This window comes from Oryctolagus cuniculus, chromosome 2 (genome assembly GCF_964237555.1).
Source record: "Oryctolagus cuniculus chromosome 2, mOryCun1.1, whole genome shotgun sequence".
NCBI lineage: Eukaryota > Metazoa > Chordata > Mammalia > Lagomorpha > Leporidae > Oryctolagus > Oryctolagus cuniculus.
This window is the reverse complement of record NC_091433.1, coordinates 147,523,243-147,548,713: the sequence shown is the minus strand read 5'-3', so window position 1 is coordinate 147,548,713 and position 25,471 is coordinate 147,523,243. Positions and strand designations below refer to the sequence as shown.

The 25,471-nt window shown below is 42.0% G+C and overlaps 2 protein-coding genes across 6 annotated transcripts in view; one reads left to right on the top strand and one right to left on the bottom strand.

Annotated features, from left to right (window-relative positions):
• EML6 (EMAP like 6) overlaps positions 1-10,973 on the top strand; it is a 388,832-nt gene extending 377,859 nt beyond the window's left edge. The window contains exon 44 of the transcript XR_011386640.1: positions 10,950-10,973. The gene's annotated coding sequence lies outside the window, so the exon portion shown is untranslated. The remainder of the gene's footprint in view (positions 1-10,949) is intronic.
• The window catches only part of RTN4 (reticulon 4), a 75,197-nt gene extending 51,155 nt beyond the window's left edge, over positions 1-24,042 (bottom strand). Inside the window, exons 1-3 of one of the 5 annotated variants that reach the window (XM_070069112.1) lie at positions 23,228-24,042; positions 4,698-4,754; positions 518-2,917 (exon numbers count right to left, since the gene is read on the bottom strand). In XM_070069112.1, the coding sequence (XP_069925213.1) occupies positions 518-2,917; positions 4,698-4,754; positions 23,228-23,789 (3,019 nt within the window). In that variant the 5' untranslated portion in view covers positions 23,790-24,042. Of the gene's footprint in view, positions 1-517; positions 2,918-4,697; positions 4,755-22,922; positions 23,128-23,227 lie in introns of those variants that run through there. The other 4 variants (XM_070069111.1, XM_070069114.1, XM_070069116.1 and 1 more) reach the window with 4 other exon arrangements.
• Between the last annotated feature and the right edge of the window lie 1,429 nt (positions 24,043-25,471).

Genomic DNA, 25,471 nt, shown 5'->3' with positions numbered 1-25,471 from the left:
TGGGGATTGAATCAGCAGATGGAGAGTCTCTCTCTCTCTCTTTCTCTCTGTAACTCTGCCTTTCAAGTAAATTAATGAATCTTAAAAAAAAAAAAAAAAAAAAAAGCTTGCTTCAGCCATGTTTTCCTCAAAAATAATAATTTCTAGTATAACAAAAATCTATCTGAAAATAATGGTTTAATATCTCTGGCTCTTCACGCTATTGAAAAACAATTAAGTCCCCACACCCAGAAGAAGAGATACTGAAACCAATTCTAATTTTAAAATGTGTTTTCTAGTGCCATGATGCAATGTAAAAGTGATTAATGAATAACCGTGTGAAAAAGTTAACAGCAAGGGTGATTAGTGTAAGAGGGGGAAATAAAGCACTAAAACCTTCAACTGAGACAGTGATAAAGAATTATCAATGTGATATATTAGACACTAAAAAAGTATTATAGGGCACAAAGTGTAGAATGTTCTGTTGTTAAAATTTTATAAAAGTACAAAATCACAAATCAGTGTATAGATTAATTACCTGAAGTTTTACTCAGCTCTGCTGAAAATATAGCAGATGGTGATCTGTCCTCTTTCACTGTGTCAGAAGGAAGTTTTTTCTCAGCTTCTTTCACAAGAACTTTGGGTTTAACTATGCTGCCTATTTCTGTTTGAGTGTCCAAAGCAGAAACATCTGGAGGAAGTAAGGGTGCCTTGGCTACATCAGACCTATTTTTGGAGAATTCATCTGAGATTTTATCTTCATCTTTTGGTTGTACCTCCTTGAAAGAAAGGTCACGGGGCAATTCTGAGCAGGGCAATGACCCAGTTCCATCCTGGACATTAGGAATTTCACTTCTGTGGGATACTTCCAAGTCAGTGTACTCCCTGGCTGATTTAGGAGAAGAATCAGTTTTAGAACTAACAAATGCAGGGAACTCATCTATAATCTCAATTGGAGATGAATCTGAAAATGTTTCACTTTCTCTTATTGTGGCTTCCTTAGAAACAAGTAAGTCCTCCTTTGCATAAACTGCAGTTTTGAGATCCTCCATTTGCAAAGGAATTTTCTCCTTTTTGGTCAATGTCAAAACTTCATCAGGTGATGGGCTATCTCTTGTGGTGCTTAAATTGGACTGAAAAGATTCCAAATACGGCTTTCCTCCCTCAGGTAGTAAAGTACTGAGTTTTTCTTTATTTTCATATTCTAACGCTGACTCATATGAAGTTTCAGTGAGATTTTCTTTCAAAAGTATCACAGCTTCATCTTGTCTTTGTGGAACTTCAGGTATTGAATCATCACTAAATAAGTCAACTGGCTCAGAATCAGGTGAGGAATCCTCAACTAACTCAGAACGATCAGGCACTGGCTGTTCAACTTTTGCTATTTCTGAATAATTAGCGAAATCTGGGCTTGGTTCACTAGACAGCTTTGTTTCTTTAATTAAATCACATGCAATGGATATATAAGGAGCTTCTGTTTCTTGAACAACTGCATCAGTAGTTTCAGGCTCTTTAATTTCTTCTTTTATTCCTGATATTTTTTTTACGTTCATTGCCTCTTCATATGGGGGTGGACTTTCAGAATCAAGCTTTACACTTTCATAATTAGCTGAAGGAGGAGCTTCTAACGGTGATGAGCTGGGCTGCCCTGCAGAAGCACCAGCACTAGGAACTACAGTATTTAATGGTGCTTCCATAACAATGTCAGGCAAAACTGGTGATGGAGTAGCTTCAGATTCTTCAAATGATGGGCAAAGCTGTGTTACAGGGTAGAGTGATTCCTGCATAGCTTCTGAGGTTTGCACCAAGTCCATTTTTGTTTCATAGGCAATCTTTGTCCCTGCAGCCTCGTTCAATTCACTTCCACATGCTTCCTGTACTAAATCTGGTGTCAGACCCTCAGGCATGTTTGCCACTGCTTCCCCAGTCACCTTTGATAAATTTTCTGTTGTGACATACTCAGTCTGAGAATCCTGTGTTGCTGCAAGGAAAGGGTTTGAGGATTTGGTGCTAATATTCTTCTCTGTTACAATCTGAGCTTTCTTTTCTTCTATTTTTTTTTCATCTGTCTTATTTTCTGAAGTATGGTCTTCCAGCAAAGGAAAAATGTTTGTTGCAATGCTCTCAGTTGCTGCTGGGTTAAAGGGAGCACATGTGATATATGCTCCTGAACCGTCTTTTACAGCTTCTGGTGTACTGGGAAAAGAAGTATCATCATTACTGCTTTCACTCTCTTTTTCATGATTCGTTTGCTCCAGGCTATCTGCAAAATATTTCTCATCCGCTTTACTTTCCAATTTGCTCTCTATACTACCCCCTGCAGCCGGCATACCACTATCTTCCTTATAAGCATCTTTCACTTCCCATACTCGTTCAAATGGTTTGAAGTCTGCATACTCTTCCCTTATAGGAGCTTCTACTGCAGCTTCCTTTTCATTAAAACTGTCCATTGTTTTTTCTGGAAACATAACTTTGTCCTCTTCTTTCACCAGCTCAGTAAGGGCCACAGGTAAGTCTTGCTGATTACGAAGGATGTTATTACTAACTAAGTCCTCTTCTTCATCTTTATTCTTTGCAATTACTTCTTCCCTAGGGTTTGCTACCATTATGGCAGATTCTGCTTTTGGAGAGCCACTAAATTTTGATCCCATTTCTGAATACTCTAGTTCTGAAAACTCTGTTAAATCTCTATCTACAAATGGATTTTTTGCCTTCTCTGAGAGCTGTTTAGAAGCTTCATTTAAAGTTTCTTGAAGTGTTCCTTCCGTGGATAATACTGCTGGTACATTACCAAGGTATTCATGTTCTTTAAAAGAAGCAGCTGAGAGAGGAGATAGAGAAGGAAGAGAAGCAGCAGTTTCAAGTAGGACAGATGGGAAATCCTCTTGACCAGCTGAAACAGTGTTACCTGGCTTCTCCTTCAAATCCATAATTTGTTCTGTGGCCATAGACAGAAAGGAAAGTTAGAAAATGCCAGTGTTCTCAGAGTTATGCAAGCTTTCTGACAGATTCAATCAAATAGTGTTAGTAAAGACTTAACTGTTAACTAAAATGAAATGTTAATAGCATTTTAATTAATTAACTTAATTAATTAAAATAGAATTTAATTAATAAATAACAAGTAGACTTGAATCACTTCTGAAAATATTAAGCTATCTGTCAGTAAAATAGGTGCATGGCTACTACTCAGCATTGTGGTTAAGAATAATATATTGTATATTTCCAAATAGCTCAAAGAGAATTTTAAATACTCTCATCACAACTAAATGGTAGGTATCTGAGGTGAAGCATACATTATATAGCTTGATATGATCTTTCTACAATATACTTGATACATACTTCGAAGTTCACAGAAAATGGAATTGATACAAAAGTTTATTTTGGTGCAAAAACAAAGTTGAAATCCATACACAGAGGCCGGCATTGTGGCAAGGGTTTGGGCTGCTGTTTGCCTTGCAGGCTTTCTATATGGGCGCCAGCTAATTCCTGGCTGCTCTGCTTCTGATCTAGCTCCTTGCTAATATGCTGGGAAGGCAGCCACCTACATGGGAGACCAGAATGATGTTCCAGGCTCCGGCAGATGGAAGGTATCTCTCTCTTTCCCTCTTTGTCTCCTTCCCTTCCTCCCTCCCTCCCTTTTATTCTGCCTTTCAAATACATTTAATATCTCAAAAAAAAAAAATCCACACGTAAGTATTTCCTAATACACATTTTTCAGCTTTATGAAGACCCCTTCATATTTATAGATTGAAACATTTTTGCACCAAAATAAACTTTTTTTTTGAACAGGCAGAGTGGATAGTGAGAGAGAGAGACAGAGAGAAAGGTCTTCCTTTCCCATTGGTTCACACCCAATGGCCGCTGCAGCCAGCGCACCACACTGATCCAAAGCCAGGAGCCAGGTGCTTCTCCTGGTCTCCCATGCGGGTGCAGGGCCAAGCACTTGGGCCATCCTCCACTGCCTTCCCGGGCCACAGCAGAGAGCTGGACTGGAAGAGGAGCAACCAGGACAGAATCTGGCGCCCCGACAGGGACTAGAACCTCGAGTGCCGGCGCCACAGGCATAGGATTAGCCTATTGAGCCGCGGCACCGGCCCAAAATAAACTTTTAATTCCATATTCTATGAACTTTCTGAAGTATCTTCAAATACATGTAACAAAATATCATGCTGTATCCTATAAATATATACAATTATATATCAAAAAACTAAGTAAGCTTTTAAAATGTGCATGGCTACAGAGACAATTACACACTATGCAAAGACATGAATCAAGTCTAAGAAGAGCCTCGAGTGTTATCAATTGAGAAAAGCTACTCGTAACTAGTTTTGAGGAAGAGAAGATTTGAGAAAAGTTTAACTAAGAATATAGAAAAGAAGGGGCACTAGATAATTAAATTCCATAGACTAGATTCATTTACATAAAAGCTTTTTGGCTATATACAGGTAAACTATCTGAAAAAAAAAAAAAAAAGAATGGTCAATAAGTAAATTTAGATCAAGGATCCAAGAATTCTTTTTTATTTTTCATTATCAATCAGTTCTGCCCATTTTTCCCTCAGACACGGCTTATAATATGCAAATTTTGATGTTTTCAGTAGATAAACATTCTTGGAACCATGCTAATTTTTAGTAAATACAACTACTCTACATAGAGTTAACACAAAGAGTTAAAGTTAGAATACACAGAAGATAAAAGTCTGGCAGAAAAGAACTTGCCTGCAGAGGAGTGTATCACAGGCTCAGATGCAGCAGGAAGAGCAAAAAGGGTCTCATCTGAAAAACAAATAGAATATAACCTCAGCAGAAATAAAGACAGGTTGGAAAGAGACAAAAGATCAGAAAAAGGAGCAAGCAAGGGTTCAGTTTGTAATAAGTTAACAAAACTTTAGAGAAAAGGCCAAGATGGAAAGGAAGTTAGGAAAAGTAGTAATTTGGATAAATCATCATATAAAGTTGATTAATATTCACAGAATGCAAAATAATGTGTTTATGTTAAAGAAACTTCATGGACCAAAGCAGCTTTAAGATACTCTTCTCATTTAATACATTGTAGCTAAGGCGTACTCATATTTTCAGATAGGTAAAGTTGTCTTGTCCTAGTCAAGTCAAGAATTAAAGATAAACTTGAATACAACTAGTAACTACTTTTCTTTAATCTTTTGTTACTGGCATATGTTCAATATAGAACACTTCCACAGAATTATGCATTTTTCTCTTATGTTCTAGATGTCTATGTTGAAAAGGTTTCTAAAAATCATTGTACACTGTTCTTTGAAGACACTAATCCTAATGTGCCATTATCCAAATGACAAGGGGAAGGGAGCTCTGTCTCTTTGCCTCTCAAATAAATAAAAACAAAACTAACTAAAAGAATGAAACCTATTCCTACCTTACCAGCACCCTGACCTTTGAGTTTTCAGTTTCCAAAACAATGAGAAAATGATTTGTTGGTGAAGCCACCCAGTCTATGATATTTTGTTATGGCAACCTGAGTATCAACTGTACCATATATTGGTATATTAACCTTGTAGACTGTCCTTTTGCTCCTGCAGCTGGAAGATCCGAAGCTAAAGCTCTTCTATGGTTTACGCTAGACAAAGACAAGACTTTAAAATAGCCCAAGGGATGACAAGAAGTTATTCCTTTGGCAGAGAAGATCCATTAAAGGGGGGGGGGGGGGGGCAGAGTTGCGGCATAGTGGGTTGGGCCACTGCCTACAATGCAGACATTCCATATGTACCAGTTCTAGTACTAACTGCTCCACATACAAGCCAGATCCCTGCTAATGTGCCTGGGAAAGCAGCAGAGGATGTGATCAAGTGAGAGACTCAGATAAAGTTCCTGGCTTTGGACTGGCCCTGCCCTGGCCATTACAGCCATTTGGGGAGTGAACCGGCAGATGATTTCCCTCTCTGACTCTTCCTCTCTCTCTGTAACTCTGCCTTTCAAATAAATAAATTTTTTATTAAAAAAAAAAGATTTATTTATTTGAAAGACAGAGTTAGAGGCAGAGAGAGAGGGAGAGACACAGAGAGAGGTCTTCCACATACTGGTTCACTCCGCAAATGGCCAAAGCTGCACCAATCCAAACCCCGGAGCTTCTTCCAAGTCTCCTATGCAAGTGCAGTGGCCCAAGGATTTGGTTATAGCAGAGAGCTGGATTGGAAGTGGAGCAGCCAGGACTGGAACTAGCACCTACAGGGATGCCGGCACTGCAGGAGGTGGCTTTACCCCCTAGGCCACAGCACAAGCTCCTCAAATAAATAAATCTTAAAAAAAAAAAAAAAAATGGATGACACTTCTATCTGCAAGCACAAGCTATACAAGGGTGACCAAGATATATAAAAATCAAAGATACAGCTATCATGAATATAGACTTGTTTTCTAAGGGTAATTCCCCTTGATGCATAAGAGAACTAATTTCACAATGACACATATACTTTAGATAAATCTATACATGGCACAATAGAGTACAGCAAAGATTCTTAGATGGGGCAGTAAAGAGAATTCCATCATGTACGTTTTCAACAATCTCCTGTGGGTGGGCACTGTGGCACAGAGGGTTAGGCTACTGCTAAGGACTCCTGAACCCCATATGAGAATGTCAGTTGGAGTCCTGGCTCCTCCTCTTCTAATCCAGCTCGCTGCTAACATGTCTGGGAAGCAGCAAATGCTGGCTCAGGTGCATGAGTTCCTGACTCCTGGCTTCAGCCTGACACAGTACCAGTTATTGTGTACATTTGAGGAGTGAACTCTCTCCATCTGTCTGTCTGTCACTCTGCATTTCAAACAAGCACATCTTTTTTAAAAAAGTCTCCTGTAACCTAGAACAGTAAGTAGGATGGGCAATTCATCCCCAGTAAGAAAATAAAGAAATAAGGAGATTTAGTAAAACCTCAGCTGTTGTGGTCATTTAGGAAGTGACCTAGCAGACAGGAAGATCTCTCTCCCATCCTGTCACACTGCCTTTCAATTAAATATTTTTTTAAAAAAGATAACTTGCTATGTGTTCTTAGTTAACTCTTAACAAAATGGTTGCCTTTTTCATCTAGACAACACAGGGCTAGTATATTTGGAAAATTAGAGGGAAAACAAACACCTAAGCTAGTGCTGAAATTTCAAGTATTTTTAAAAACATATCTGTATTTCTATCTATTACCAGAATCTCTCATAGTAAAAATTATCATTATTGACATTTGGCCAAATAAAAAAGTTTTTAAATTGGCATTCCAAATACTCATTAAATTAAAAAAATCAGTTTTAAAATGGAATTCAATCAAAAATTAACCACAAAATAAATACTGCATTTCTAAAAGTTCTAAGAATTCAAAAGGATTACCATTTGGGTCTTCAAAAAGAGAGCTGTCAGATTCCTATTAAAGCAATAACTGATCATGAAACTGAACTGCCTGGATTCAAATCCCTGATCCATCACTTACAACTGTGTAACCCTGAGAAAGTTACAACTTTGCCATTCTGTATCTCATATCCTAATGTGTTTAAAAAAAAAAAAAAGAAAAGAGGAAAAAAGTATACTTCTTTCAAGTTGTGAGGGAGTAGGTAAGACAACAATTTGCCCTAAATGGCAGAGCTAAGAGGCCACAGTGCCAGGGTTCAAATCAACCTAACTCCCAAGTCCTTGTGCGTTCTCTTCTGAGGGATATGTTTATGCACAAGCACAATTTTGTCAATTCATCTTACTTTACAACCTTCAAGTTTGTTCTCCTGAAACAAAATAAACTGTTATTCAGCAAAGTACTTTGCAATCACCTGAAATACTGGACTGATTAATTACTTCTCCTTTACAATATAATAACATTTATAGAGAGGTTAATGGGAGCCAGATAATGTGTTAGACAGACATATTTGTTGTAGATACTCATCCAAACCTCAAACTACCCAATAAACTAGATGCATACTACCATTATCCACATTTCACAGATGGGGAAACAGGCCTAAGAGAACCAATCTCCCCAACTTACAAAACTAAAAGTGATAGGTCTGAAATCAGAATTCAGAGTTTACAAGTCCATTCTCTTTCCTTTAAACATTATAATACACTTTTTTTTCAGAACTTTATTATATAAATTCAGAGTTTTAAAATGATTAATATAAAATTAAGGTTATTAAAAATAAAATTCTAATCAACGCTGGTCATGTGTCAAAAGCTGTGAAATTCTTGGGGCCAGCGCAGGGGTAAAGCTATCGCTTGCAGTGCTGGCATCCCATATGGGCGCCAGTTTGAGTTCCAGCAACTCCACTTCTGATCCAGCTCTCTGCTGTGGCCTGGGAAAGCAGTAGACAATGGCCCAAGTCCTTGGGCCACTGCACCCACATGGAAGACCTAGAAGAAGCTCCTGGCTTGTGGCTTCGGATCAGCACAGCTCCATCCATTATGGCCAACTGGAGAGTGAGCCAGTGGATAGAAGACCTCTCTCTCTCTCTCTGCCTCTCCTCCTCTCTGTGTAACTATTTCAAATAAATAAATCTTTAAAAACTATTCCTTTTGAATAGAAATTACTGAATTTAGCCTTTTTTCTGTAAAAGACTGATTTTCACAAGGAATCAATGATTTTTAATCAAAGATAATACTAAATCGAAGACTTAATTATGCTCACACTAAAACCACAGTGGCTTATTTTTAAAACAAAAAATTAATTTTCACCAAATAACAGGTAAAGAGGAAGCCAGAACTTTCTCAATAAGTCACTCCATTCTACTGCTATCAAGTATTTCCAAAAGAAAATTCTTTATACCCTCTTGCTCAAAAACATTTAAAAGCTTCTAGTTATGCACATTTAGCTTAAAATCCTAGATACAAAGCCTTAGATACAGACTATCTCTACCATATGGCCCCAACTTAACTGCCTAAACTTTTCAACAATTCTTCATATGTCATCTGTGCTAACCAAGCATAAATCTTCCTAATAACGCCAACACTTCCTCCTACAGCATTATCTGAATATTGATATCCTTTAAACCCCAGATTTACCATACTTAACTTTTCTTTCTAAAACATGCTCATCTTATTTTGGCTTTTCTACCACATTTCCAGTAACTTACACTCTGAGAAATGAATAACTTAGTCACAGAGCTAGTTAATGGCAAACTAGAAAAACACAATTTAACTGTCACTATAAACAAGCAGAATCATGAAACTACATATAATGATAGTATAAAAGATGAATACCATTCACAAAACATATTTCTCCAAATGATCTGTCTCTCACAGTGGTCCAAACACTAGATTCATCTCCTTACCAAAACCTGTTAATTTTAGACTAACTGCTTTGGTCCAACATACACTGAATGCTAATTACTTCCATCACACAGGATGTTTCAGAATTAAAGGTCGCTGAAGAGATATGATTTTAAATATATCCCTTTTAAAATGAGTTAAAATGGTCCATCCATTTTTAAAATTTTTTAAAATATTTATTTATTTATTTTAAAGGCAGAGTTACATAGAGACAGAGGCAGAGAGAGGTCTTCCATCCACTGGTTCACTCCCCAAATGGCCACAATAGCCAGGACTAGGCCAGGCCAAAGCCAGGATCCAGGAGCTTCTTCCAGGTCTCCCATATAGGTACAGGGGCCCAAGGACTTGGACCACCTTCTACTGCCTTCCCAGGACACAGCAAAGAGCTGGATTGGAAGTAGAGCATCCGGACTTGAACCGGAGCCCCTATGGAATGCCGGAATGCCGGCACCACAGGAGGCAACCTTACCTGCTATGCCACAGTGCGGATCCTCCATCCATTTTTAATTACTTATTTATCAGTTTTTAAAAAAAAAAACCATGCTATCACAATCTTACTAATATTAGTCCATACACTCACACACGGAGTATATTCTTTGGTTAAGTTCATTGCAAAAATTTTTATCAACATAATTTTTATCAATATAATTGGTCAGTAAAAATCACATCTAATTATAGCACAAGGCAGAGAGTGGGGCGTGGACAGAATGCATTTTAAAACCATAGAGAAGAGGGACCAGCACTGTGGCATAGCCGGTAAAGCTGCCGCCTGTAGTGCCAGCATCCCATATGGGCGCCAGTTCGAGTTCCGGTTGCTCCACTTCCAATCCAGCTCTCTGCTATGGCCTGGGAAAGCAGCAGGTTGACCCAAGTCCTTGGGCCCCTGCACCCACATGTGAGACCCAGAAGAAGCTCCAGGCTCCTGGCATCAGACCGGCCCAGCTCTGACCACTGTGGCCATTTGAGGAGTGAACCATCCAATGGTTCACTCCTCAACCAGAGAGAGAACCTCTTTCTTTCTCTCTCTCTGCCTCTGCTTCTATAACTGCCTTTCAAATAAATAAATACATCTTTAAAAAAAAAAAAAAGAAAAAGAAAGAAAGCAAAGAACGAGGCAAGCATTTGTCTTAGTAGTTAAGCCGTAGGTTAAGACGCTCACATCCTGGATTCCAGCTTCCTGCTAATGTGCACCTTGGGCGGTAGCAGGTGATGGTTCAAGTTGCTGGGTCCCTACCACATACATGGGAGATCTGATTGAGTTTGGCCTGGCCCAGGCCCACAATTACAGGTATTTAAAGAGTGAACCCTAATCGAAAATGAATCCTCATGTGAATGGAAGGGGAGAGGGAGTGGGAAAGGGGAGGGATGCGGGTGGGAGAGACGATATGGGGGGGAAGCCATTGTAATCCATAAGCCGTACTTTGGAAATTTATATTTATTAAATAAAAGTTAAAAAAAAATAAATAAATAAAGAGTGAACCCATGGAAGGAAATTCTCTTTCCTTCCCTCATCTCACCCTCCCTCTCACATAAATTTTAAAAACTTTAAGTCAGACAATTGTTAAAACCATAGAAAAGAATTTCAGTCTCTGGCTATGAAGGTAATTACAGAGGCCAGTGCTGTGGTGCAGTGGGTAAAACTACATCTACAGTGCCGGCATTCCATATGGGCGCTGGTTCAATTCATGGCTGCTACACTTCCTCTCCAGCTCCCTGCTAATGCACCTGAGAAACGGCAGAAGATGGCTCAAGTTTTTGGACTCTGCACCCACATGAGAGACCGGGAAAAAGCTCCTGGCTTCTGGCTTCTGATCAGTTCAGCTCCAGCCATTGCGGCCATTTGGGGAGTAAACCAGAGGATGGAAGACCTCTTGGAAGGAAGAAAGGAAAAAAGAAAGGGAGGGAGGAAAGACAGGAGGGAGGGAGGGAGAAAAGGAAGGAGGAGGAAAGAGAAGGAAGAGGGAGGGAGGGAGGAAGGAAAATATTACACAAGACTGACTCCTCCAACACAAACAACTACAAATACAGACCAAATATATGAAGCAACTGTCTTGATATTGAAAATGGGCAGTACAGGATTATGAATGCAGAGAAAAGGAAAGCCTGTGAGATGGTTGCCCCAGCTTTCTTTTCATTTTTCTTTTAGGATTTATTTTGTTTGAAAGGCAGAGTTACAGAGATCTTCCTGATACACTGATTCACTTCCCAGATGGTCACAATAGCTGGCACTGGACCAGACCAAAGCCAGGAGCCAGGAGCTTCTTCAGGGTCTCCCATGTGGATGCAGGGTCCAAAAACTTGGGCCATCTTCTGCTGCTTTCCCAAGTGCATTAGCAGGGAGCTGGATTGGAAGTGGAGCAGCCAGGAATCAAACTAAAACCCATATGGGATGCCAGCACTGCCAATGGCAGCTTAACCACACTATACCACAGTGCTGGTCCCTGCCCCAGCTTTCTATCTGAAGGAACTTTCTGGTTCATAGTACAGTGAGGAGGAGCTCAAGAACCTCTACTCTTGCTGAGCTGAGACTACTCAGTTGTCTGGAATTTGTAAGGTGGAGCAATATACAAAAGAAAGCTTCACAGAAATGTGCTCCTATGTCTGGAGAGAGGTCCCTTTGAATCTCTGGCTGAATACTATGCTATACTTTGTTATACATGTAGAAGCAAAACATGACAATAAAAGCACAAAAGATAAAAGAAGTATTCAGAAATATAATGATGTTACATTACATGGCAAACGTGAAGTAGTATAATATTAATTTTTGATAGATTATGAAAAAATAAGGTATTCTGTAATCCCTAGTTCGACATCTAAAAAAATAAATACCTCATGGCCAGCATGTGATTCAGCGTTAAACTGCTGCCAGCAACACTATTACCCCTATGGGCACTGGTTGAAATCCCAGCTGCTACCCTTCCGATCCAGCTCCCCGCTAACACACCTGGGGCAAGCAGAAAGAGGGCCTACTTGGGCGTATGCCACCCAGAAATAGTTCAAGGATCCAGCACCTATCATTGTGACCATCTGGGGAACGAACCAGCAGATAGAAGATATCCCACCCACCCCCAACGCCACACCGTAACTCTTTCACAGATCTTTAAAAATAAAGATTCACTCTACAGTAACCAAAATAGTATGACACTGATATATGGATAGACAAACAGAACAAAATAGCATTATATAAATATACTTCATATGGTCAACTGATTTTTGACAAAGGCATTAAAGGAATTAAAACGAAAGAAATAATTTCAGGGCTGGTTTTGTAGTATAGCATGTTAAGCCACCACCTGCAATGCCTGCATGCCATATGGGTGCCAGTTTGAGTCCCAGCTATTCCACTTCCGATCCAGCTCCCCATTAATGTGCCTGGGAAAGTAGCGGAAGATAGCCCAAGGGCTTGGGCCCCTAGTACCCACATGAGTGACCTAGATGGAGTTTCAGGCTCCTGGCTTTAGCCTGACTCAGCTCCTGCTAGAATATTTAATGTATTTTTAAAGATTTAGTAAAACTAGTATTCAAATAGTACTTTATACCTTGTGCGTCTGTGTGGGTGCAAGCTGTTGAAATCTTAACTTAGTATATACTAAGTTGATCTGTATATAAAGATAATTAAAAATGAATCTTAATGAAGAATGGGATAGGAGAGGGAATAGGAGATGGGATGGTTTGCGGGTGGGAGGGTGGCTATGGGGGGAAAACCGCTATAATCCAGAAGTTGTACTTTGGAAATTTATATTTATTAAATAAAAGTTTAAAAAATTAAACATGTAATCTTTTATTTTGCTCAATAAAATTGTTCAGAAGAAAAAAAGATTTATTTATTTTTAAGAGAGACTTATAGCCGGCACCACAGCTCAATAGGCTAATCCTCCCCTGTGGCGCCAGCACCCCGGGTTCTAGTCCCAGTTGGGGCGCCGGATTCTGTCCCAGTTGGTCCTCTTCCAGTCCAGCTCTCTGCTGTGGCCCGGGAGTGCAGTGGAGGATGGCCCAAGTGCTTGGCCCTGCACCCGCATGGGAGACCAGGAGAAGCACCTTGCTCCTGGCTTCGGATCAGCGCGGTGTGCCAGCCACAGCGGCCACTGGGGGCTGAACCAACGGAAAAAAGGAAGACCTTTCTCTCTTTCTCTCACTGTCCACTCTGCCTGTCAGAAAAAAAAGAGAGACTTACAGGGCAGAGGGTGTGAGTGTGTGTGTGTGTGTTTGAAAAGACAGAATAAACACACACTGGTTCACTCCCCAAATGGCCACAATGCCCAAGGCTGGGCCAGACTAAAGCCAAAAGCCCGGAACTCCATCCAGGTCGCCCACATGGGTAGCAGAGACCCATGGACTTGGGCCATCCTGCACTGCTTTTCCAAGCATATTAGCAGGGAGCTGGACTGGAAGTAGAGCAGCCAGGACTCTAACCGCCAATCATATACTGATGCTGGGGTAGCAGGGGGTGGCTTAACCTGCTGTTCCACACTGGTAGACCTATGTGATATTTTTTTAAAGTCTGTATTTCATGCTAAATTTAAAATATATAAATAAAAATTATGTGCTTCCTAAAAAATACAAAATATCAAAATATATTTCTTCCAAAAATTACTCCATGTAATGTAATGTGACCCATTAAAATTCCAACAGAGATTAAACAAATTCTTAAAATCAGACAGAAAATCATATGTACTTAGAGAATCAGAAAATATAATTCTGGAAAAGCTCTATCAGCTAGTATTTTATTTAAAAGTTACAGTAAATAAAAGTCTCGGATAGATAAATAGAACAGAAAATATTTCACCCATAAGAGCACAACAAAAGTGGCATTTCAAAATGGTTAAGAAAAGATGGATTATTCAATTAATGGTATTGGTACAGTGCAAAGTCATCTTGGAAATCACTCTAGAATAAAATAAACTACAAATGAATCAAAGAAATAGTTAAAAAAAAATCACAAAAACCCTAAAAGTACTAGAAAGCATGAAAAAATGTTTACAACCTAAGAGAAAGGCTTTCTCACAAATGTACAAAAATCAATTTTTTATGACTCAAAAATTACAAAAAATGATAAATATAACTACATAAAAATTTCTGTACAGAAAAATACAACATAGGGTCAAAATAAAATAAACCAAGAAAAAATTTTCAAGACATAATGAAAGGCTAAATTCCTTTGAAAAGATCAAGTGATCCTATACTGGTTAAGACCAAAAACCCAAAAAAGAATAGGCAACAGCAGTGATCAGAAAAAAAGGTATTGGTACCTTAAACCTATGAAGAAACACCCAAGTATAAATTCAAAGAACAATCTGCTAAACCATTTACTAGTTTACCAGTATACTATATCAATCAACGCATAAAGAAAAAGGTACTTTAACATACGGTTGGTAGGAATATAGGCTGGACTAACTCCTTATAGAACAATCTGGAATTATCTGTTAACATTTCAAATGTAAATAGCCTTTGAGCTAATAATTTTACTTGGATGGCAGCCTGGTGCTGTGGTGCAGCAGGTAAAGCTGCCGCCTGCAGTGCCAGCACCCCTTTGGGACACTAGTTCAAATCCTGGCTGCTCCACTTCCACTTCAGCTCCTTGCTAATGCACCTGGCAAACCAGCAGAGGATGGCCTAGTGGTTGGGCCCCTGCACCCACGTGAAAGACCCAGAAGCAGCTCCTGGCTCCCGGCTTCGGACTCGCCCAGCACTGGCACTGTAGTCCATTTGGGGAGTGAACCAGCGAATGCCTACATATTCACTCATTCTCTCCCTCTCCCTCTCCCTCTCTTTCCAATAAATAAATAAACTTTTTAAAAAATAATAAATACTTTTACTTGGATGGATTTATCCTACAACGCATACAAAAGCACTAAAGTACATAAAAGGTGTTCACAGTAATGTTATTATTATTATTTTTTTTTTTTGGCAGGCAGAGTAGACAGTGAGAGACAGACAGAAAGGTCTTTCTTTCCATTGGTTCACCCCCCAAATGGCCGCCTCAGGCAGCGCACTGAGCCGATCCGAAGCCAGGAGCCAGGTGCTTCTTCCTGGTCTCCCTTGTGGGTGCAGGGCCCAAGGACCTGGGCCATCTTCCACTGCCTTCCAGGGCCACAGCAGAGAGCTGGACTGGAAGAGGACCAACCAGGACAGAATCCGGCACCCCAACCAGGACTAGAACCCAGGGTGCCGGCACCGCAGGCAGAGGATTAGCCAAGTGAGCCGTGGCAACGGCAGTAATGTTATTTTTAACAGAAAGCTAGGGATCAACCTACATAACAATTGACTGATTAAATTATTTGATGTAGTAATCTCACCTTAAATATGGGAGATACATTCCAAGACCTACACCAGGTGCCTGAAACCATATACAGTACCATGTGTACCCATGACAAAGTTAATGTAAAAATCAAAGGAAGAAATTAACAATAATCAAAATAAAATAGGACAACTATAACATACTGTAATAAAAGTGTGAATATGAGTTCACGTTCTCAAATGCCATATTGACCTTTCATCTTTTCACTTTAAGGAAGCACTGTACAGCTCCTCTTTAGCATATTCAAATTGCTAGCATATTTACTCTTACACTTTGGGGCCACTGTTAAGTAAACTAAGTGTTAGTCTCCCCTTATCCAAGGGGGTAAGTTCCAAGTACCCCAGTGGATGCTGTAGATAGACAGTATATAGGATATAGATATATAGACAGATAGTTACAGGTAGATATTATGGCCTCCTCGCACTATGCTTTTCCAACACAATATGGTAGGCTTCAAAAAGTTCATAGAAAATGGAATTAAAAGATAATGTAAATTTTCCATGAACTTTCTGATGCCCCTTAATATATACCTGTAGTAAACTTTCACCTTTTCATTTAAAAAAAAAAGGCATTTTACAGCTTTGCCTGCATCACTACTCTTGCATTTTGCACAAAGTTATCAAGTAAAGTGAGGGTTACTTGAACACAAGCACTGGGATACTTTTACAGGCACTCTGGTAACAGAGGGGATGACTAACATCCTTGGCTGGACAGAGCTGCAGACTGCAAGATTTCACCACCATACTCAAAATGGTAAGCAATTTAATTTTCCTGTAAATATTTTTGGATCAAAGTTGACCACGGGTAATCAAAACTGCAGAAAGCAAAACATGATAAAGGCAAGACTACTGTATGGTACACCCACAGAATTCTTCAGTTACTTCTGTGTAAGATAAAGATATATAAGTAGCCAGCGCCGCAGCTGCAGCTTACTAGGCTAATCCTCCGCCTTGCGGCACCAGCACACCGGGTTCTAGTCCCGGTCGGGGCGCCGGATTCTGTCCCGGTTGCCCCTCTTCCAGGCCAGATCTCTGCTGTGGCCAGGGAGTGCAGTGGAGGATGGCCCAAGTACTTGGGCCCTGCACCCCATGGGAGACCAGGATAAGTACCTGGCTCCTGCCATCGGATCAGCGCGGTGCACTGGCCACAGCGCGCCGGCCGTGGTGGCCATTGGAGGGTGAACCAAAGGCAAAGGAAGACCTTTCTGTCTCTCTCTCTTACTGTCCACTCTGCCTGTAAAAAAAAAAAAAAAAAAAAAAAAAAAGAGAGAGAGAGATAAGTAAATATTTAACCACAGAATGTTTCTAAACAGAATCCCAAGAAACCACTACAAAGTCTAGATTTATGGAATACAACTTGGGAAACCTAGGTAACAGGTACAAGGAGATATTTCTCTGCATATTCTTTTAGCACTGCTTGGAATCATTTACCTGTATATATACATAAAAGCTTTAACTCTCAACCTTAGGATCTCTATTGAGAAGAAATATTCTGACAATTCTAGAACTATACAGAATATAAATTACACAGGTTAGCATTTGTCTATAACATTCAATAACCGAATACCTACCACATCTAAGGCACTGTGTTCAACAATGGAAACAGAAGGTCACACAGTCCTTTTCCTCAAAGGAAAAAGGTAATATCCCTTTCTTCTAGGAGTACACAGTCCAGTAGAGGCCAGAAATGAGTAAATATACCAATGCCATATGTATTTTATGATATATACTGAGGTAAAAACAAAGTGTTATGGAAACACTTGAGGAACCCCAACTTAAAAATTAATCATTCCAATGAAATAAATATATAAGAAAATAAGAACAAAACAGTTTAAATGTAGAACTATCAAGGCAAACATTCTGCATTGTTTGGTATGCCCACATCACATATCAGAATATCTGAGTTTCAGCTCCAGTTCCAACACAGAGGCTGGGAGGTAGCAGGTGATCGTTCCAAGTACTTGGGTCCCTGCCACCATGAGAAACCCACACTGAGTTCCAGGCTCCTGGCTTCAGCCTGGCCAAGTCCTAGCTGTTGCGGGCATTTGGGAAGTGAACCAATAGACAGATGACCTCTGTATCTCTGTCTCTTGAACTTTCAAATACATTTAATAAAAAGAAAATTAAACAAGAAATCATGAACTCCTTCTTTGGGGTTAAAAAGGATGATGATGGCTGCAGTCTGAGAAAATGTTAGCATCACTGAGCTGGGTCTCACCATTTTTCATGCCTGTATACTATTCTAGCTAGCCACAAAGTTCACATTGATACATTTAAAGACAATGATAAACTATAGTTCTAGGATTAAACTTCCCATCCCTGGAGCTGTCACTCCCAGAAAGACCTTTCAAGATCTATATTTAGAAACAAGAACAAAAAGTCTCAAAGAATGTACCGTAAGTATAGTATATCTGCAACATTTACTTCTATTATTTAATTAGAGGTTCCAAGGAAGAATCAAGAAATACCATATATTGGGGCTGGCACTATGCACAATGAGTTAAGCCACTACCTGAAATGTTGGCATCTCATATGGGTGCTGATTTGACTCCCAGATGCCCTACTTCCCATTTAGCTCCCTGCTAATGTGCCTAGTAAAGCAGGAGAGGATTGCCCAAGTCCTTGGGCACGTGGAAGACCTGGATGAAGCTCCTGACTCCTGGCTTCAGCCTGGGCCAGCCCCGGCCTTTGCAGCCATTTGGGGAGTAAGGAATATCTCTTCTCTCTGTATCTCCTCTCTCTATAACTCTTTCAAATAAATAAATAATAAAAAAGAAATATCATACATTATTCAAGTTGGTACTTGCATCGGGGCTAGCAAAATACGTTTAAAATATACAATTTACTTGGGGCCTTGAATCAACAGTGTTTCAAATACTCTCAGGTATTTTATGAAAGTAACTACATGTAAATTATAGTCACTTACTAGAAAACAGATAATATTCTCCTTTTTGGAAATATTTAATAAAGCAAATCTTCAGAGTTCACAATAGTATATTTTCTAAATACTATTCTACTTAGTTATTTATTAAAGAATCCATATAGATTTATTACCTTATTTTGAAAATGATTTGAAGTAGTTTGAAAATTACTAAAATAGGTCATAAATTTAACAGTGAAGTTCCTAGGAACCAATCTGAAACATAATTCACTATATCCATAAAGACTGTTATGACCTTACCTAATTTTGCTTAACTAGTTAGAAAATTAGAAATGCCTTAATAAGAGAAATTACTCAGAATCTCTAAATGCAGCACAAGTATTCCCTTTCTTTTCGAGGTAAAAACTCAAAGGATAGGGAATAGACAGGGTATGACATCTTTTTCTTTAGAGGAATCTACTTCCTAGGAATGTCACATGAATATTAACTTGGACTTGACATTAAGGAATGAGATCTAAGATTTAAACTATGCATCAGTCAAAATCTTTTTAAGTTTCTACTATGTGCTACCATGCCAATATAAATAATCCTTTAATAAATGGCTTTATAACATTGAAGACTAGAAACTTCTAAGCTCCAAGCTACAACCTATGTTTAGCAATATTGTGTACAAATTTCTAAGGCAATTAACAATTTGACAGTCTCTGAAACTGATTTAATAAGCAATATTCTTTGTATTTATAATCATGACATCTAATTCCTTTCAATTCTTTCATAAAGCCTTTCTGTAACCTAACGATAGAAATTTTCAGCCAATTAATGAAATCACACTTCTTAAGTCTGTTATGGTCCTTTCTATTCTATTTGCACTAAATGAAATGATAGTGAACTAGTTCAGACAGTCTCATCACTCTCAGAAGTACTGAAAAAGCTTTCTAAATTTGTTCACCTGCGTTTCTTTCCACTGTCTTAGAAACCTTCACCAGTTTTTTTTAACATTGCTTTCATTACACTTTACTTCAGTTCAATACAATGGTTTCCCAATGTCTAAAGCAGTAATGAAAAAAGGGGTGAAAAATAGTAATCTCCTATTTTATAAGCAACAATAAAAATTTTGTTTCATAACATGAATTACCAAAGGACAATTGTGGATGTTACATGACTTAAAGCAGTATGATTTAAGGCAGGATACTAAAATCCAAATTCCTCAATTTGGCATTCAATACCCTTCAGAATGAATCCAGATGTATCACACATTTCCAGTCTTAGTACTGGGTTAGAACATGTCCAGAGATAGTTGAGTCATCCTCGATGATTACGTTTACATTTCTCTCCAATCAACTTATATCCCGTTCCTGTCCATGATTAAGTTAACCAAGCACTTTTTCAGCTCGGAACCAAGTGTCTCTCTGAAAACCAGCTATCAAATGAGAAGTTTTAGTCTGACTTCACAGTTAGTACACTGCAATGAAGATGCTCCAGACAAAACAAAAATTACAACGTATCAACCAACGTAAATCAGAGTTTGCTCAAAAATAACCTAAGGGTGGGCATGCAGCGCTGGTTTCAAGTAGCCACGTGGGCGGCCCACATCCCATTTCAGGGTACCTGCTGGAAGTCCCCCCCTCTGTTTCTGATTCAGCTCCTACTAGTGTATACCTTTGGGAGGCAGCATATGATAGCTCCAGTACTTGGGTCCCTGCCATCCACATGAGAGACCTGGACTGAGCTCTGGGTTCCCAGATGCAGCCTGGCCCAGCCCCAACTTCTGCATGCATTTGGGGAGAACCAGCATATGGAAGATCTCTCTTTCTCTTTCTCTCTTACCTCCCTCTCTGCCTTTCAAGTAAAATGCTTTTAAAAAAAAAAAATTTAGAAATAATGTAAACACCCACATTAAATACACAAATGTTAGGGATCTATAAACCCTCTTCCACTTAGGCTAATCTGTTACACATGTTCAGTGCATTTCTCACCTAATTTTGTCTTTTGTTACATCAGTCCTTTTAGTCTTTCTGAATCTTCAAAACCACATTTTAGCTCCAAAATCATAATTATTTAAAAAGTATATTTATAAGGGCCAGAGCTGTGGCATAGCGGGTAAAGCTGCCGCATGCAGTGCTGGCATCCCATAGGAGTGCCAGTTCGAATCCTGGCTGCTCCACTTCCGATCCAGCTCTCTGCTATGGCCTGAGAAAGCAGTAGATGATGGCCCAAGTCCTTGGCCCCCTTCTGAGACCCAGAAGCTCCTGGCTCCTGGCTTCAGATCAGTGCCGCTCCAGCCGATGTGGCCAACTGGGGAGTGAACCAGCAGATGGAAGACCTCTCTCTCTCTCTCTGCCCCTCCTTCTCTCTGTGTGTGACTCTTTCAAATAAATAAATAAATCCTTAAAAAAAAGTATATCTATAAAATAAGTATATTTTTTAGTCAAACTTTTTACCAGGCCTAACAAACAGATCCCCAAAGATCTGACTGTGTCCGACCTCTCACTCACTTTGTAATGCTCTCCACTAGTTTTTCCTCACTAGTCTTAACAGACACTCAAACACATAAGGAGCTCACAACTGCCTGCCTCAGGGCTTCTGTCTTAGTGTTTGGAAATTTTTGATCTCTAAGGCTCAAATCTTGAATTCTCAGAAAGGCATAAAGAAGCCTCAACCATGCTCAATGCCACTGTTCTGTTTACTTTCCTCACACCAGTATTCTGAATTCTTTATTTATATGCTTATAATCAGTACTATCCCCAATGGAAACACATGTGTTGTGCTTATTATCGCTATACCCAAGCCCAGTGCAATGCCTGTCTCTTAGGTAATCAATAACAGGCTGAATTAATGAACAAACTCTTCACAGCATTAAAAAAAATCTAGACACAATAGCATGGTTTAACTATTCATGACCATAATCATGACACACTAATGGAATTTAAGCTTCCAAATAGGTATCCTCAATATAGAATTACACAGAATCCCTGAGTGGGCAATATTCTCTCTCCTTTGTCTTCTAAATTTAGGATTCCAACAGTCAAGATTCCAAGAGGCTGCTGTAACCACTTAAATCCCCCATGTTCCAAGAACAGAACTCTTCTCTTTGTTTCCATGCAGAAACACATGGTGACAAGTCAATCACTAAATGCCCCGTTTGAAAATGTCTTCATTCTTTATATATTTCTATCTCACTTTCTTTCAAATTTTTTTTATATACAGAAAAAGAAACAGCTGAGTTATTCTTCCTCTAAGATCTTGCAAGAGCTTTACTGTAGTGGTAACTGTTCTGAGTAGTGCCTTGGGGGGTACATAAATATCAAAGTGTTATTCAAAAATATCACAATGGACTTATTTTCCCCATTGTGGAGTAATGAATTGAAGAAAATAAATATTCTGTGATCTCAGACTGACATTTTCTAGGAAATGAACCTTTACAATCTTACAAGCTATGAAAACTTCTCAGCAGGCAGCTACTCCTTCACACACAAAGAAAGGTCTACCTCTATATCTTACCCCCTCTCTGTGGCTCTTTCAAGGAATTAAATATATCTTTAGGAAAAAAAAAGGAAAAGAAAGGCCTTATTGCCAGTGGGACACTTTGTGTAGCAAAACAAACTACTTAAGAATACATCTTGTAAGATGCGTTTAAATTTCTAAGGAGACTTGATTTCCTCCCTTCCAAAATAATTTTCCAAGATGAAAAGGGCAATAAAACAATGTTCCTAAAAACAACAACAACAAAAAAATACAACCACATATTCATGTATATGAAAGTCTTGAAAACTATTTTACATATTTTGTCAATCTAAAACATACATGCCAAAAAAAGTATTTCTAACCAATAAATGAAAATATCTCTAAGTCATTTCGCTAAGTCTCAAGATAAATCTGCCCCAAGTTCAATTAGCCATTTCTCGAGATAGAATCCACAGGTTCTCACTGTTTAAGAATGTCAACCATTTTGCCTTTTTATCTGATGCATTAAAAGGCTAAGCCCGTGCACACCAACAAGAAGCAATTCCTCCTCCTTAAAGCCTGCAGGGGGGACCCCGCAGAACCGCGCCCCCTCGGCACAAGAAGCCCAGATGCCCGCGCCCTGGCTCTGTCTCCGGTGGGAAGCTGCATTACGGTCGGGTGAGCTGGGCGGCGGCAGGACTTCGCCCGACTCCGTCCTCCCCGCTGCTCGCAGCCCCAAACCACTGGAGGCGCTCTCCCTTCACCGCAGTTGGGTCAGTGTGGACGTTTTCCATTCGGCCAGCTCCCCAGAAGCGCCCAGAGGAGAGGGAGGGGGTGAAGCCCAAGGGGGCCACCCACGCCAGGTCGGGCGGGGGCGAGGAGGATGCCCGCGGCCGAACGCAGTCACACAAGCCCGGGGCGACACTGGACCTCGCGCCTACAGCAACCCAGACGGGGAGGCAAAAGCCCCTCATAAAAAGATCAGGGCGCCCCACCCTCCCCTCGGAGCCGCAGCCGCAGCAGGCCAACGAAGCCACAACCCCAGCTCCTCCTTACACACCCAGCTCCCACCAGCGGTGGGTGCCTAACTTCCGGGACGCAGTGGAACGCCGCCGAACGAACGGAGGCCAGAACGTGGGCGCGGGGTGCGGTGCACGTGTTCCCCGAAAGCCAGACAATAAAGAACCCGCCCGGGCGTCTGCGGCCGCCCCACCCTTCTCCCCCGCGCCTCCCACCAGGGGGGGCGCCATCGCCCCGACGTTGGCAGACAAAGCCCCCTCCGGGTGGGGAGAAGGCCCAGCCAGAGGCAGCGGGGAATGCACACAAAAGAGGGAGGGGCGCGCGGCGGGAGGGCGCGGCACTCACCCACGGAGCCCGAGGAGCCCCTGCGCTTGGGCGCGGCCGGGGTGGAGGGGGGCGCGGTGGGGGCCGGGGCGGGCGGGGTCCACGCGGGCTCGGCCTGGGGGCTCACGTCGGCCGGGGGAGGCGGGGGCGGCCGCGCCGGAGGCTCGTCGTCCTCGGGGAGCTTGGAGGGCGAGACTGCGGCAGCGGCCGGCGGCGACGGCGCAGGCACGGACGACGCCGGGCTCGGGTCCCAAAGCGGCTGCCGCTCCGAGGCGGCTGGGGGCGCGGCCGGCAGGGGTCCCCGGGGCGCCGGGGGCACGAAGTCATTCCCGAAGTCCAGCAGGGGCGCGCCGGCGGGAGCGGTGGGAGCGGTGGGCACCGGCGCCGCGGACAGCCCGGCGGCGGGCTTCCTCTCTAGCACCTCCAGCTCCTCCAGGTCTTCGTCCTCGTCCTCCTCTTCCTCCTCGTCCTCCTCCTCCTCGTCCTCCGGCTCCCTCACGAACTGGTACTTGAAGGCGGGTGGAGGCCGGGGCGGGCTGTCCGCAGACGAGGAGACCAGCGGCGACTGGTCCAGGTCTTCCATGGTTGGCGGGCCGGAGATGCTGCTGCAGCTGCTGCCGCCGCCGGGGCCGCTTCTCCTCAGAGCCGCGGGCGGTTGTGGGGGTTGGGGAAGACTGAGAGGGGCCGAGCCCACGGAGCCGAGGGACCTGCAGTGGCGACGGCTCCCGGAACAATGAGACTGCTCCTCCTGCCTCCGCGCCCGTGATGCGCCACCCGCCCGTCCCCCCGTTGCCGCCGCCGCCGCCCAGACGAGCGAAGGAGAGAGGCCAGCAGACTCTCCGCCCAGTTTGGCGTGACTCACCCTCCTCCTCGGCGGGGAGGGTAGGGACTGGCGCGGGAGGGAAAGCGCCAATAGGCTGCGGGATAGAGAAGATGGGCAGCCGGCCGGCCCGATGGAAAGGGAGAGAGCTGAGAGTGGGTGGGGCTCCGTGCACTTCCTCTTTCTTACCGGCTGGGGTTGAGTTCGGTGGGCGGGGCTTGGAGATGGGCACTCCGCCCTCCACGTTGGGTAGATGTGGATTGGGGTGGGGGGCTTGGCCTTGCCCGCAACTGGAGGTCGGTCTGTTAGAGCACTGCTAAAGGGACGGGCCGCTGGCTGGGAGGGGTCAAAGCGGTTCCTGGCGCGCCACCGGAAGGGCGTTATCCTGGGGGACTAGGGGTGGAAACTTTCCTCCCCGGAAAGGAAAAAAACCAAAGTGGAGAAAGGTACAAAGAGGCCTGGGATGTTGGCCCTACGGATTTTAAAAGATTCTGAAATGAAAGATTGTATGTTTCCAAACTTAAATTCCCCATCACACATCACGACTACCACCACCACCCTGAAAGGAAAACAAAGACCGCTCTAGGCTCACTCCCAGTCTAAATGCAGACCCTAAAATGAGGAGGGCAAGGCAGAGCTGTGCTAGATCATGTGGCTGTCTGGGGCTGAAAGTCAGCTGTTCTTCCAAAGAGGATTTGGGGCTCTCCTGCTGCTGGACTCTACATGGTAGGAGAATGAGTCATCCAAAATGAGAGAGGGAGGGAGGGCAGAGAGGAAAATGGAAAGAGAAAGACGCCTTGGAAGGCAATTTTGGTTCACATTACAGTTCAATCACCTTGGGCTCGGTGAGTCAACACTTCAGATGATTCAGGCTTTCTGGGAGCCAGGAAACTGGTGCTTCTTGGTTTAAGATACAGTAATAAGCATGTTCCCCATTTCACTTTTCCCAGAACAACAGTTTAAAGTAAATGGTTGCACTGCATCTAAGAATCAGCATCTCTGCAGAGGTTCTGGAATGCCTTTTCTTTTCCTGATCACCTGTCCAAACCAGCGGCCACAGGCCTACTCTGGAGAGGGGGATACCTGCTTTTCAAGTTGTTCACAGTCTAAACCTTCCCTATCCAATGTTTAGTAACCAGCTCCTTGTGGCTAGTGAGCACTCCAAATGCCTGAAATGAGATGCATAAATGTAAAACACACACTGGATTTCAGGAGTTAGTACCAGTGCCTGGCATTGTGGTGCAGCTGTCAGTCCCTACTTGAAACTTGCATGTGCTGTATCAGAATGCCTGGTTCATCCCAGCTCTGCCTCCTATCCAGCTTCCTGCTAATGCACACACACCTGGGAGGCAGCAGGTGAGGGCTTAAGTACTTGGGTCCCTGAGTTCCTGGTCTCAGCTGGGCCTGGCCCTGACGGTTGCAGGCATTAGAGGAGTGAATAAGCA